This window comes from Fukomys damarensis, unplaced genomic scaffold (assembly GCF_012274545.1).
Source record: "Fukomys damarensis isolate Sample0158 unplaced genomic scaffold, DMR_v1.0_HiC HiC_scaffold_25, whole genome shotgun sequence".
NCBI classification, from domain to species: domain Eukaryota; kingdom Metazoa; phylum Chordata; class Mammalia; order Rodentia; family Bathyergidae; genus Fukomys; species Fukomys damarensis.
This window is the reverse complement of record NW_022900937.1, coordinates 19555000-19569688: the sequence shown is the minus strand read 5'-3', so window position 1 is coordinate 19569688 and position 14689 is coordinate 19555000. Positions and strand designations below refer to the sequence as shown.

General features: G+C 53.4%; 1 protein-coding gene across 3 annotated transcripts in view; it reads right to left on the bottom strand.

Moving 5' to 3' along the window:
* Positions 1 to 14689, bottom strand: part of Coro2b (coronin 2B) — an 89667-nt gene that overhangs the window by 19848 nt on the left and 55130 nt on the right. For all 3 annotated transcript variants that reach the window (XM_033756007.1, XM_010643307.3, XM_033756006.1), the window contains one exon: positions 976 to 1092. In XM_033756007.1, the coding sequence (XP_033611898.1) occupies positions 976 to 1092 (117 nt within the window). The remainder of the gene's footprint in view (positions 1 to 975; positions 1093 to 14689) is intronic.

The window sequence follows — 14689 nt, the reverse complement described above, 5'->3', positions numbered from 1 at the left end:
ATCCATCCATCACTCATCCGTTCCTATACCCCTGCCTCTAAGCCTCCATCCGCCCACCCACCCATGCACACCCAAGCACAGCGAGCCAATGTTAGGTCCTGGGCCCTATGCCGGATGCCTGAGGTTCAGAACCAGCCAGGTCGCGGCCTCTGCCACAGTGTAGCCTGTGCAGACTGACACCCCTTCTTGCTCCAGCATCCCAGGACATGGCCTGTCCCCATCCTATGCCAAGGAGCTCTCACTGAAGCCTGCCTGGGAGCGCCAGGCCCCTCCTCAGCTGACTCTGACATCTGCTTGTGAGCTGGCATTCGGGGGCTGGTCAGGGCCAGCGGGGGCAGCAGGGGCCTCTCCAGAACTCTGAGCCAAACCAGCACCCCAGCCCTGCTGCAGCCATGAACCCAGCAGAGCCCCAGGACCAGGGACACCGCAGCTCCGAATACTGCTCTCCCTGGATTCCTTAGTCCTGCTTTTCCACCCACCTCCTTCTCCTCTCTTCCCTGCTCCCTCTTCCTTGCTCCCCTCTCCTACTTCTTCTCTCTTGCCATGAGGGAAGGAACCTGCAGGGTTCAAATCCAGACCACATGCGTGGGTCCTGGGACACGTCACTACAGACCCCTTCACCCAGTGCCCCTCTCCAGAAGCCGCAGCTCCCAGAGCACAAGCCAGGGGATGTTCGCCATGCCCAGCCTGCGAAGACCCCCGTGCACATCCCCTCCAAGCTTCCCGTTTCCTCCTGTCCCTCCCTCCCTGCCACAGCCTCTCTCCCACCTCTGCCTCCTTCAGAGAGCGCAGGAGAGGCCCCACAAACCTGCTGGTCTTGTTCTAAGTCTCCCCACAGAGTCGGCGCCTCCAGACTCAGACTGTCCTCCCCGTCGGGCCTGCTCGGGAGGACAGGAGGGCAGACAGGAGGGCAGTGGGGACGGGGATGCGGCGCACAGAGGGGAAGGGGCTGTGAGAGGGGCTCCAGCGGCTCACCGATGTGTCCTCAGAGCAGGAAGCAATGACGTTGTCGATGAAGGGGTTCCACTTGATGTCCAGCACGTTGCCCTGGTGGCCGCACACCTTGGGGTAGTTGGGTTCGATCCTGCCTGTCTGTGGAGAAAGACAGAGAGGGGTCAGCTCGGTAGCCCTAGAAAGGACAACCCTTTTGCCGGGCGTCTCAGCTGGGGTGGAGTCCCCCAGCACCCCCTTCTTTTGTTTGTTCATTTGTTTGTTTTTTGAGCCAGGGTCTCACTATGTAGTACAGGTTGGCCTTGAACTCACTATGTAGTCCAGGCTGCTCGAACTTGTGGTGATCCTCCTGTCTCAGCCTCCTGGGTGCTGGGACTATAGGTGTGCGCCACCATCCCCAGCACATCCCCCCTACTTTCAAAGGCCGAGTTCCTTGATGCTGTGGGCTGCAGGCTTTTCCCAAGAGGCCAGGGAGGGCCTTGACCTTTCCAGCTTTGGGAAGCACCAAAAGGACTCTTCAGCCTCAACCTCAAGCCCCACCCCCTGGGCCCCCAACCAAAATGCCCAGGGAGAAGCTCTTTCCTCCTGCTGTCCAGGAAAGGTCACCCCATATCCCACTGACAGTGGGTCACCCTAACAAATGCTGTGGCCCCGTCCCCTGGCGCTGAGTGCTTCTGACTCTGGGACCTCAAGTGGCCCCATCTCAGGACAGCCTGGGAAACTTCCTGTGCGGCTGTTTCTGGGGTGGGTCTAGCTGAGGAAACAACAGAACTGCAAGGTGCTCGTGTTTGTCTTTGATCCTCACCCGACCAAATACGACTGGAGCAAACTGTCCTTCCCCAGATGGAAACAGGTAAAGGCTAAGATGTTCCTGCCCTCAGGCCCAGTGGGCAGCAGCCCTGGCAGTGCACAACCATGCCCACCTCTCCCAGCTTCTTCCCAGGGAGCTGTATCCAGAGTCAGCAAAGAGGCCTGAGTCCCCATCCTATTCACACAAGCGATTCTGCAGAGGGCGTGAATGGGCATCTTGGCGCAGTGCACATCTGGAACACCTGTACACAGCGCCCTGTGGCTGAAAGCCCAGTCTTTGGAGTCAGAGGCCTCTGTTTGAACCACAGCTCTGCCACACTTTAGCCATGTGGCTTTGGGAGATCCAATGAACTCCTGTGATGGGGGAGCACTGCCCCCATCTGCGGTGGGTGAGCCCTTCTCTGCACACACCAGGGATACTGCAGGGTGGTAAAGTCTCCTGCAATGACCCTGGAGCTGTCAGACCAGGATTTCCTAAATGAGACTTGACACGGAGACTGAGCCACGTCGCCCTGGATTTACTGGGCTCCCTGTTACCTTGGGCTCTCACCGCAACCCTCTGCATTGGATTTTTGTTGATTTTTGAGGCAGGGTCTTGCTGGGTAACCTCGGCTGGCCTCGAATGTGCAGAAATCCTCCCACCTGCACTGCACAGCGAGACCCTGTCTCAAAACACCAAACCAAACCAAAGCCGCAAAAAGCAGCGAGTGACCCTGGGGTGTCGCAGACTTCTAGAGATTCCTCTCTGATTCTTTCCCACTTGGATACTTTTCCCCTGTGGGGCCTTTGTGACGGTCCTACTGTGATTCGTGGGGTTGGTGACCCTAAGGCTTGTGCAGGGCACAGTCTGCTTGGATGCAAGTGGCAGCCCTGAAGGGAAGGGTCCCCTTTCAACCTGGAAGCTCTGGTTTCCTTGTTTTGTACAATAGGCTTCCACATAAAACTTGATTTGAAAGATGAGTTCCACTGCTAAAAAGAAGCCTGAAAACCACTTTTTATAGAAAAATCAAAGAAATTTTAAAATACAGTTATTGCCAGGTATGGTGGCACACTCCTTGTAATCCCAGCCCTCGGGAGGCTGAGGCAGGAGGATCACCATGAGTTCGAGACCAGCTTGGGCTACGCAGTAGTCAGCCTGAAGTACATAGTGGAACCCTGTCTCAAAAAACCAAGAAAAATAAATAAATAAAAATAAACATCAAGACCCAGTGGGTAAAAGCATGAAATTTAAAATATGGGGTAAGTACAAGAAAAACAGCAAAGGATTAAAAGTCGCTACCTTTGGGGAGTAGGAAACGGGGGCCATGGCCACATGGGACAAGGACTGAGACCAGATGAGGTGATAGGTGTTTCACTGCGTGTTCAGGAGGAGGAAAAGATCGGGCTCTGTGACACTAGTCCATTTCAGTGGGACACATCAAATCTCCCAGGCCTCGCTCCTTTCAGCTTAAAGAACTGATGTCCCCAAGCAGAGTGAAGAGCGATTCTCAACAATGTACCAATACGTGACTTTTCCACCTCACAGATGCAATAGCGTCAGTAACTCCCAGAACACACCGAGGAGTAAAACAATTAGGAAGTGATCCATTTTTAATATTAGTGACTCAGTTTTACTATAATTTATTTAATTACAAGTTAATGCCCTTTAATTTTTAATAGAGGCCATGCCTAAAAATCGGCTCTCAAAAATCCTAAGAATCATACAGCAGGCTCTCACAAGCCAGCACAAGCCACCCTTGCGTTGCCTGCAGCACCATAGGACTTAGTCCTGCTGGCCTTTATGAATTGCATGCTTCTAACTTTGACATAAAAATTAAAGGGCAGGCAAGTAAAATGCCTGTGTGGATGTCCTACAGGAAGCTCGTTCTGAATTACTTTTTTAAAAAAAAAGTGCACGAAGCTCTCCCTGAGGCCCCACAAATGCCTCTGTTGTAAGAGTCCTGTTTCTATACAGGGGCTGTGAGTAGAGACTGAACCCTGGCCAACCTGTCTGCAAAGCCTAGATCTTACCTGCTGCAATTGTCCTTCTCAGAATCAGTATTAGAACTTAATACTGATATTCACACCACTGTCAACAGGAATAGCAGATATTAATATTCAACAGGAAAGTGATCAAATTCAGACTGATTTATAAACACATTTAATGCTCAAGACAATCCCATTTTACAGCTCAGAAAACAGAGGTTTAGAGAGCCAAGATTTTCCAGTGTAAGCCAGGAAAGGTGGCACACAGCTGTACTCCCAGAACTCTGGGAGGCTGAGACAGGAGGCTTGGAAGTTTCAGCCCAACCTTCATAACTCAGTGACTTAGCAAGATCTGGTCTCAAAATATAAAAAGGGGATGGGGAAGTAGCTCCATGTGAAGGCCCTGGGCTCAATCCCTAGTAATGAAAAAAAAAAAAAATTTTTTTTTTTTTAAACAACAAAGATTTTCCAGGGTGATGCAATATCAGAATGTCTGTTTAGACAGTCAGCTCCAGAACTGTTCCAGTGAGAGGGTCCTCAGGACTCAGGGTCTATCCTGCCACCTGGTCCTTAAGCCTCAGAGGGTGGTAGGGGCTTAGCAGTGTGGGCTGGGTGGGTGGGGTAGGAAAGCCTGTTCCCTGGCGCTAGACTCTGGGAGTTCGCACTATTGGTGGGGCCTCCACCCTGGGTGCCTGCAGAGCAAATCCAGCCCCTCCAAGGCGAAATGTTGGACAGCAACTGCTTCTTCCCGCGGGGTCCCCAGCACGAGGATCTGCTCCTACTGCAAAGCCAGTCACTGAGTTTGAGAGGCCAGGGCCCGGAGCACGGAGGAGTGCAATTTTTCCATTGTCCATTTGTCAAGAGCCCTCCAAAAATTTCAGAAGGTTCCTGGCCTTTGACCGGTAGTCCTATTCCAGGAACTGACCCCTGAGGGAAGTACCAGAGAAGGACACTAAGAGAGCCACTGCCGTGTGATTTATAACCCGAAACGATTTAATACATGCCCAGCTAAGCCCCTGCCTAAAGGAATGACAGCATAACAGAATATTATCGGGTCATTTAAAATCATATATCCAGAGAATATTTACTGAATGGGAACTGCTAAAGAGCCAACATGTACTAAAACAGGATCGAGGTACAGGAATAAAATCATCCCTACTAGTAAAATACATACAATCTGCAATGAAACACATGAAAAATATTAATAGTGGCAACCTGTGGCTAGTTGGATATCACTCGTGGCTTCTAATTCTTTTACACCAACAAGGAACTTTTTTCCCCTCCTGGGCTGGGGATGGAATCCAGGGCTTCATGCATGGGTAGGCAAGTGCTCTGCCACTGAGGCACACCCCCAGCCCCGATATTTAACGTTTGTATTAATAGATGTTATCTTTCAAAAATAAACATCCTACAGCCTTGCTTGGTTTCAGGCAAAGAAGTCTTAAAGGAACGGAGTGCAGATTTCCAGGGTTCGCAGGCTTTTGCGGCACATGAGTCTATGTATTTGTACATGTGATTGATCTGCAGGGAAAAAAGATCCTTCGAATTGAATAAAATTATGCAAGTAACCCCGAGTGGGTCTCTGAGCACAAGTGGCGTGCGCCTGACTGTCACGCCCAGCCCTCCCTGGAGAGGCTGTGGCATCCGCTCACCCTGCAGGCTGCCCAGGGGCAGCGGGTGCAAGGGGCCCCTGTCCATCCTCCCTCCAATCCAGCGAAATGCCCGAGCATGAGACCATTTCAAAACAACCCACACTGTACCTCCAGCTTCCTAGAATCTCCATCACTGCACAATGGAAAATTGTACACGCAAGCAAAACGTTTTCTTACCTGGAGAATCAGCTTAGCTAGGCAGCAAAGCACCGGAGTAGGGTTTCCACACCCAGTTCCAGGACCCACTGCCAGGTGACCTTGAACACAGCCCCAGCCTCTCTGGACTCCTCAGACTAATGCCCTGTTCTCCTTCTTGGTGGCTGCTACACGGAGCCAGCCGCGTGTGCAAACACAGAATGCCTTGCTCATGGCGCACTGGGGTTGAATTCACAACAGGTAGGCTGCCGCAATGACACGGATGGCAAGACTACTACCAACCACGAGAAACTGTGGCGATCAGACTGACTGACTTGTGCTACGCTGTGTAGTTCATAGGTTTTCTTTATTACCTGCGGCAGCCCTGCAAAGTTCCATCAAATCTTTATCATCTCCTGCGAGGAGTCATTTTATGGATGAGTAAACCCAGCCCTGAGAGTGGGCACGGGTGGCAATGGGGGAGCTGCGGAGGCACCGGGCCCTGCATCCTCTCGGGCACCTCTGCCGCCCTGGCTTGTGCGTCAGGTGGGGCAAGACACCAGGCAAATCAGGGGAAAGGAGAAACGAGAAGAAGAACCTCAGCAACTGTAGTGCGGGTCCACCAGGGCTGGGGACTCAGCTGAAGGCTTCTAAGTTCTCCACTCCTTTCCCCCCTGGTCTGTGCTTCCAAACCTTGCTACAATCACCAGGGAAGATAACCCAGCCGCTGGACTTATCAATTTAGCCATGTGGTTTTTGTTTTGTTTAGCCCCGGGGCTAGAACCCAGGGCCATGGGCAGAACGGGCAACTGCTTTACATCCCCAGGCCCTTTTATTTCATTTCCAGAAAGGGTCTCACTAAGTTGAACTTGTAATCTTCCTGCCTCAGCCTCTAGATTAGCTGTGTGTGTGCCACCGCACCTGGCTCATGTTTTAGATTCCCCAAGAGCCTGGCATGACAGTGCACGCCTGCAATCCCAGCACTCGGGAGGCTGAAGCCGGAGGGTCGCTGAGAATTTGAGGCCAGGCTGAGCTACATAGTGAGTTCAAGGCCAGCCTGAACTGCCTAGCAAGAACCTGTCTAAAAAGAAAAAGAAAAGAAGAGACTCCCTAAGTGATTTCAGTGGGGAGCAGGGTTTGGACCTATGTCCCACGAGACACTCTCTGCCAGGGCCCCAGTGTCCTGCTCTGGGCGGACCCCTGAGTCACTCTTGCAGAGCCTGATGGGGCACAGACAGTCAGTCCGTCCCCATGGCGGGAGGAAGAAGAGCTCCAGAGCAGTAGCACAGACTCCGTCCAAGACAGCGGCATTGTGGGAGCCGCAGACAGGCAGCCAGAAGGTGAAAGAGCCGTTAGGTGACAGTCATCTGAGGTAGAAGCCAGGACATTGAACGATGCTGGGCACAGGAGACGGTGGTGGGCAGGGTGCACAGATGGGCCACCCCCGTCCTGGCACTCCCTCCCCTGGGTGCCACCCCTGCTCCCCAGCCACACCATCAGCTGCCTGCAGTCTCCTTGCCCTCTCAGATGTGGTCACTATGAGGGGTGCTCTATCCAATCCCCCAAAGCCTTTGTCCCTCAGGTCTTGGGCCCGAGCGCTTGGTCCCCAACTTGCCTTTATATCACACTCAGCCATGTGCTGTTGTCCCTCCCTCCCATCCCCAGGGGAGGTGACGCAACCGAGGACACAACTCATGCCTGGCCATCCAGCCTGGCAGAGCCAGAGTCAGGGTCAGGTGCAGAGCTCTGGGTATAACTATGGGGGGGCGTTCGCGTTCCTACTCACGGTGTCCCCCAGCCTGGGCTCCTGGAGAGAAATCCTGGCCCTCTTCGTGCTGGGTCCTGGGCAGTGTCTGACTGCAGAGCACAGCAGGCACAGAGGCCCCGTGAGCCTGGCTGGAAGGCTCTGAGTGGCAGGGAGGAGTGTGTCGGGAGGCAGCTGCTCGGGGTTTCCAGAGTCCAGGGCCGCCCAGGACTCACGCTTGTCCCTGGGGTCCATATTGCTGTCCCTTTTTATAAAGCCGAGTGCAAAAACACAGAGAAGAGACATTCCGATCACCCGTGCCCGGCACGCCCACAGGGAAGGGACAGCAGGGCTTGAGAGCGTCCTGGGAAGGACAAAGTTCTCCTCTCCTGGCTGCTCACGGCCAATCGGGAGACAGAGATAAAGAACTGGACATCTGCAGTGGAGGGGGGCTGTGTTCCGATGCGATGGTGGGGAACAGGGGGGCAGGTGCTGCAGATGCCCGAGGTGCAGAAGGCCGGTCCAGCTGCGATACTGAGGAGAGGGACGAGTCCCAGGGAAGTCCCAGGGCCACGGTGTGAGGTCCCACACTGCGCCTAGCTCCTGGCTCCAGACCCCACTGTCTCTGAACCCCTCCCCAGGCAGGGCAGGGAGACGACGTTCCCTGTGCCCTATGGATCTGTCCAGGACTTAATACCACAGGCGGGATCTCTGCCACCTGTGCCCAGCAGGACAGGTGGGACAGCTGAGGCTCACACCCCTCCCTACATGACAGGGGCTTGACGATGCCTGGTCAGAGCAGGTGGCCCTGAGACCAGCCCCTGCCAAGACTGTCCAAGGTCTGCTCCTCCCTGGGAGGAGACCAGGCTACATGAAGGGGCATCGCTGCCTGTGTCCTGAGGTGCTGAAGCCACTGTTTCCGGCACTGATGGCCTCAAGTGTGAGGGGATGGGCCCTGCAGGGGAGCTGAGGCTCCCGATGTCCCAGTCCCACCTTGTACCCGGCACGCCACAGTGGGGCAGGAGGGGCTGAACAGAACTCTGTGACCACTGGTGATGTGTAAGTGGCCCCAGATACCCAAGGGCGCTCATGCCCAGAGTGGGAAAAAGCTCACAGTGCTTGGTTTCCAATGAGCAGAAAAGCACAGTTCCAACTCGGGGAGAAAATACTACGCACGATGTATTCACGCCATGTCCTGCGTGGCCCTGAGCAGACAGAGCTCAGTCAAGGTCGAGGTTTCAGCCTGGAGGCGTGGCTCCTTGTGTTCTGCGCAAAACCCCCCCTACCGTCACTCACTGGGCAGGGAGGAGGAGAGGGGTTCAAGTGCTTCCTGTGACATCTCAGCTCCACACACATCCCCTGCAGTGCACCAGCAACCTTGTCCCAGTGCAAAGATCAGGTGCCTGGGAGGCAGGAGACCTGGTGCTCACCTCAGCTCTGCTGCTCCTGGCTGGGCATCCCAGGATGAGTCTCTGTCCCTCTGCATCTCTGTGCTGCCCCAGGGCCTTTGGCTTTACTATCACGCACTACTAATCGCTCACTGAGTCCCGTTTGGGCCCTGAAGTCCAGGGAGTCTGAGCCAGCTGATCACAGAGGGCAAACCCGAGATGAGGTCTGACCGCCGACTGGCATAATGGGGTCCCCAGAGTGCCTACAGCTGCTAATGTCCAAGGCCCTGGCTGTGCTTCTGATGCTCCTCCCCTCTCTGTATGCAGAGGGGACTCCCAGGGGCCTCTACTGAGAGAATCCCCACAAAAATCCCTCACCTCTGCCCTTTCCTCAGCAGGGCCACCACACCCATGATCAGGTCCCCTTCTGGATTTGGAGCACTGCGTGTGGTCCTGGTGGGAGTAGAAGCAGAGCACCTCCTACCCAGCATTCTCTGCTGCCGAGGGATGGGACACATGGCCAGGTTTGGCCAATCAGATTCCCCTATCCAGGAACAGGTACATGGCTGGGTCTGGCCAATCAGATCCTCCCACCCAAATCCCAATATATTGATGATCCACTTTTTGCTAACAGCTTCCCACATCTGGAAGAAACAGAATCCTTTGCCTCGGCTCAGGAGGGCACAGTCCCTAAATCAGGGTGGTCCTCATGGCCCACACAGCCTCACCCGCTCCCTGCCTTCCCTGTGACCCCGTCCTCAGAAAGCCTGAGCTCCTGCTCCTGGGAGACATCGCTGACTCCATCTTGTCACTTCCATTCCTCTCCAACTTCACAAACCTTTCTCACTAAAGCTTCTGTGATAACCCCGCTGTCATGTACAGAGTCCCCTCCACGTGTTAGACCTGGAACCAAGTGCTGTTTGGTTCGTCACCACCATCATATGATGTACAGATGAAGAGATTAATGAACCCGGGGTCAGGAACAAAATTCAAGCCTTAGTTTTCACCAGGGATGGGGCTCCTGGTGTCTGGAATCATGCTCCATGCATGGCAAGTAAATTTTGTTGCGTTAACGATGCATACACTGTGGGCCTAATCAGAGCCTCTGCACAGTTGCATGGATTGTACACTGCATAACGAGAGAGGCCACTCATACCCTTCTTCGGATCTCTGGGCCTCACCCTGCTGCTTCTCTGTCTTGTATGCTCTATTTCTTAGGTGTTGGCTGCTTTCCCCAAGAGGGTACAGCACTTTCCTCTTAAATGAGATCATCACAGGTTTCCAACACAGTGTCGGGGTGTGTGAGGCCCGGGGGCCACCACACAGGCAGCACCTCTGACCGAGGCATCGCTGGGAGGAGGGCAGAAAGGACCCTCGTGGGTAGAGACACTGCAGGTCCCAGGTGGGTGGGCCCCACCGGCCCAGGGCTCTGGGGAGCCAGGACCTCGGGGCCTGTTCTGGATGTGGCAGTAGAGGGGACCTGGCCACCAGGCCATGGGGAAGGCGGGGACAAGGGACACAGAGCGGGCCTGGTGCCACTGCCTGCACTTTGGAGTTCAGATAGCTCAGAAGGGCACAGGGCACTCGAAAGGAGCAAAGCCACAGTCTCGACATCACCTGTCCCCTCCCAGGCCCCAGGCCTTCCTGGACCGGGGAAGCCCCACTCTGTGTGCACCGAGCCCTGGCTGGTGCAGGCGTCCAGGGTTGGAGGCGCAGGCCCCGAGGCTGATCAAGGGAAACTGGCTGAGCTTGCGCCTTGGCTCAAGTCACCGTGAAATCCTCACAATGACCCACAGCAGAGAGGGAGGTCGTGGTTGAAGGGGATTCAGAGGGCACTGAAAAGGGACAGAAGCACCATGATTCATGCAGGACCAGAAGTGTTTCCAACCTCGTGGCTGTGTTCCTCGGATTACCTTCTGCTCTATTTCCCAATTATAGCGTGGCTCATGGAGCTGAGAACAATGCTGTGCTTCCAACCTGCGGACTGACAGGCACACAAGGGAGAGCAGGAATTCTCCTCCCTTCTGGAGCTCTTTCTGGCTCTCCAGCTGACTGACACTTGAAATTCCACCACTAGTATCCCTTTGACGCCTTGCTCCTCTTTTGTTTGTTTTGTTTTGCTTTTGAGTCTCACTGTAAATTCCAGGTTGGCCTTGAACTCACTATGAAGCCCAGGCCGGCTTCGAACTCACAGTGATCCTCCTTCAGCCTCCCCCGCACCCAGGTCAGTAGTGAGGTCCTCCTCCGAAACAGGCACCCCGGGCCACTGTCCTTCTAGATGCTTGTGGGGCCCGTGACCTCGACCCCCTTTCTGTGTCCCTGCGGGGTACACAGCGCCCCAGGCCGTGCCAGGGCGGCTGCCCCTTTGCAAATCCCAGCTCGCCGCACTGCGGCCCAGAGAAGCTGTGCTACCGCCGCTCCACCAGCAGAGGGCGGCGCGGCGCTGCTCGAGGCTACGTGCAGGATCCCTGGCCTGGAGCGAAGGCGCCATCCCTTGGACCCCAGGCGGGTCACCTTCCTACACCTGTCGGGGTGTGGGTCCCCAGCTGTGTGCCCCAGAACCTAACCCCATCTCCCGGCGGGACCTCCCCCGATCCGGGTCTCATCCATGCCGGGGCTGCCCCTGCGTGACCAAGCTCACAGCCTGTCCCCAAACTGTCCCTAGACCCTTGGGGACAGGTTTCGAGGTAGCAAGACCCTGGCCCACGGCCCGGTGGCCTAGTTTGTTGCTCTGACCCCTCTCCCCCGGAGAGGGAGAGTTAAAACTTTGGTTTTAACTTCAAAAGTGACACGCTCAAAGCAGACAATTTGAAAAACACCAGACCACACGCGCACTCCAGCCCCAGACCACCACCGCGTTCTCCCGGCTTCCCCAGGGCCCGACCCCTTCCCCAGCCGCCCTGGTGAGGTTGGAGAGTTCGAGGACCCCAGCCCCCGCTTCCACTGAGACTGAACCCTTAGGAGCAACCCCAAGCCAGGACCAGGCAGCTGCATCTGGGCTATTTGCTCCGTACCAGGAGACACCACCATAGGGAACTTCACAGGGTGGCATCTCTGCCTCCCACGTGGGAAACAGAGGCCCTGCGTCTCAGTGCCAATTCCTGAAAGTGCAGAAGGCCCCTCCTTTTTTGTTTTTTGTTTTTAAAGGATGCTCAGAAGGTGGGAGTGAGCACTGTTCCCAAGACAACACTTCGAGGTAGGAATTTTGTTAGTTTTGTGGTTTTTTTCCTTGGTTTTTGTTTCTTAGAACGCTGGGGGCTGAACCCAGAGCCTCACATGTGCCAGGCAAGCGCTCTACCACTGTGTTACACCTCAGCCCTTTTTATTTCTTTGAGAAAGGGTCTTGCTAAGGTGCTCAGGTTGGCCTCCAACTTGTAATCCTCCTGCCTCAGCCTCTCAAGTAGCTAGGATTACAGTCTTCCACCACACTTGATGCCAGGTCTTCTACCCAAAGCTCCGCTGTCAGATGGATCCCGGACTCAGACAGGACACAGCAGCACCCTGAGCCTCGCGGCTCCCCACCCAATTAGGCTGCCAGCAGCCAGGTGTAGTGGCACACACCTGCACTCTCAGCACTCGGGAGGCTGAGACAGGAGGATCACTGTGAGCCTGGGCTACATAGTCCTAGACCACCCTGAATGAATAGCAAGACCCTGTCTCAAAAAAACCAAATCAAAACAAAAAGACCCCTGCCCAGCCTCGAGCTCAGGACAGGTACAGAGACAGGAGAGTCTGGAGGAGAAGCCAGGGTGGGAGTGGGGGAATCCATAGGAAAGGGAGCAATGCTGGGGACCCCATGAGAGTGAGGGGGGCCTCTCTACCACAGGAGTTGAGAGCTATCTGCCTAACTCACCCAAAATTGGGCCATGATTTCTGGCAGTGCCAACATCTGAACCCAAGTTTGCCTGAATATAATCCGTGTACTTTCTATCTTCCCCTCCCTATGTTCTGGGGACTGAACTCAGGGAACACTGAGCTATATTCCCAGAACCTCCACCTTCTAAAAGTTTTAAATTTTGAGATAAGTTTGCCCAGATTGGCCTCCAACTTGCAATCAATCCTCCTGCCTCAGCCTCCCTTGTCACTGGGATTAGACGGGTCCTGCCAGCCCTGGCTTTTTGTTTAATGTGCTAATTGCTATAGCATAGATACAAGTGACCCTGCAGAGGTCCCTGTCCACTGAGTTGAGAAGGGCACAAAGGACTCTCTGTCCCTTCCTTATCTGTCCTCCGCAGCAGTGCCCAACTCCTACACCTGGATTCTGTTACAACCCAGGAAGAGCTGATTTGGGGAGGTGGAAGCACCTTCTCAGGCCACTTCCGTCTCTGGGGCTCTTTCAAAAGGACTCAGCTGGGCAGAAGCAGGAGACAGAGAAGAGGAGGAAGAAAGGAAAGATGCCCCAGCTGTCAGGAAAGAGTCGGTCTCCTGGAATTCTGCCACTTCCTCCCATGAACTTCAGGATGAGAGGCTGCTATTCTTGGCCTCCTCTGAACTGAAAGTCACCTCACCTCCCTACATCTGGGAGTCCCCTCACTTCTTCCTCCGCCACTCCTCTTTCTCTTCCTCATCCTTTTGGCGTTTTGAAACAAAGTCTTGCCAAAGTCTTGTAGTTCAGGCTGACCTTGAATCCACTGTGTAGCCCAGGCTGGCCCTGAACTTGCAGTGATCCTCCTGTCTCAGCCTCCCGAGTGCTGGGATTACAGGTGTGCGCCACCACGCCTGGCTTCCTTCGACCTCTGAAGGCACTGGCTTCTCCTTGCTCTCAGCATCTGTATATCTGATGACTTCCCATGGGTCAGCTACACAGAATGTCACCAAAGAGGAACTTTCTCCCATAAGTGGGCACTCAGTTTTGGCAACACAGGAAGCGGTTAATGGTAGAATTTAGGTGGCGTCCACTGTAAAAACATTTCAACTTTGTAGTGGGTTTGAAAAGCTTAATAATAAAATGTTGAGGTGGGGGAGTCTACCTTTCTCAACCCACAGTATGCAATGGGTAAATGAACACTTGGTACATGGCCATCAGAGTTAGGAACAAGATACAAGTACAGGTTAACGCTTTCCTAAAGAGACCATCAATGCAGTCAGAAAAGAAAAAGATACTACAGGTCTAAAAACTATAAATGTAGAGGTAAAAGTACAGAGAAGCTATTATAAATAATATACAAATTTAGTGACGCGGTGAATATTAACATGTAGACTCATGTCTTTCCTTTTTTCCTTCCTTTCTTTCTAGCTTTCTTAACTTCTTTCTTTCTTTTGGGCAGTGCTGGAGGTTGAACCCAGAGCCCTGCGTGTGCTGGATACTGAACTACATGCTCAGCCCGTGAAATTTAAAAGAAGAAATCTGCACTGAAAAACAGCACTCCAATCCTAACCCTAATCCTAAACCCTAACCCTAATATCATATACCTAGAGTTCATATTCTAAACAAATGAGCTCATTTTCCTAATATATAAAAGACTTTTTCAGTCAAAGAATCAAAGGCCTCTAGAAAAATGGGCAAAAGACAAGGCCAATTTAGATAAAAGGAAACGGAAACATTTAAGAATATAAACGTATTTTCAACCTCAGTTTCAAACAAAATCTACTTTGCAACAAACCTCCCATTTACCAGGTAGCACTATGGGAACATTCGGTTTTCCAGGGGGTAAGAAAACAGGTACACTTCTACTTTTCTGGGGAGAATCTAATTGTCACACTCTTAGTGGTAGCCAATCTTGTCAGCCTCTGTCAAAATTTCAGAAACATATACACCCCCACACCGGGAACCTTGAAATTTTAACAGAGCTGTACTTATAGACAATGAAACAGAGAGATCTGGGCAGTCTGGTGTACACTACACAATCACGGTCAAGAACACTTCTGTCACCCTTCACGCCCACCCACCTACTATTCTAACTGCCATCTCAAACACCCATTTTGCCTGTTCTTGAACTTCAAGTGAGTGGACTTTGTATCTGTCTTCTTTTGTTGCTCAAGATGCTTTAAGGACTCACCAAGCCGCTCTTTGTATCAGTAACTCCAGGCTCTTTTTTTTTTTT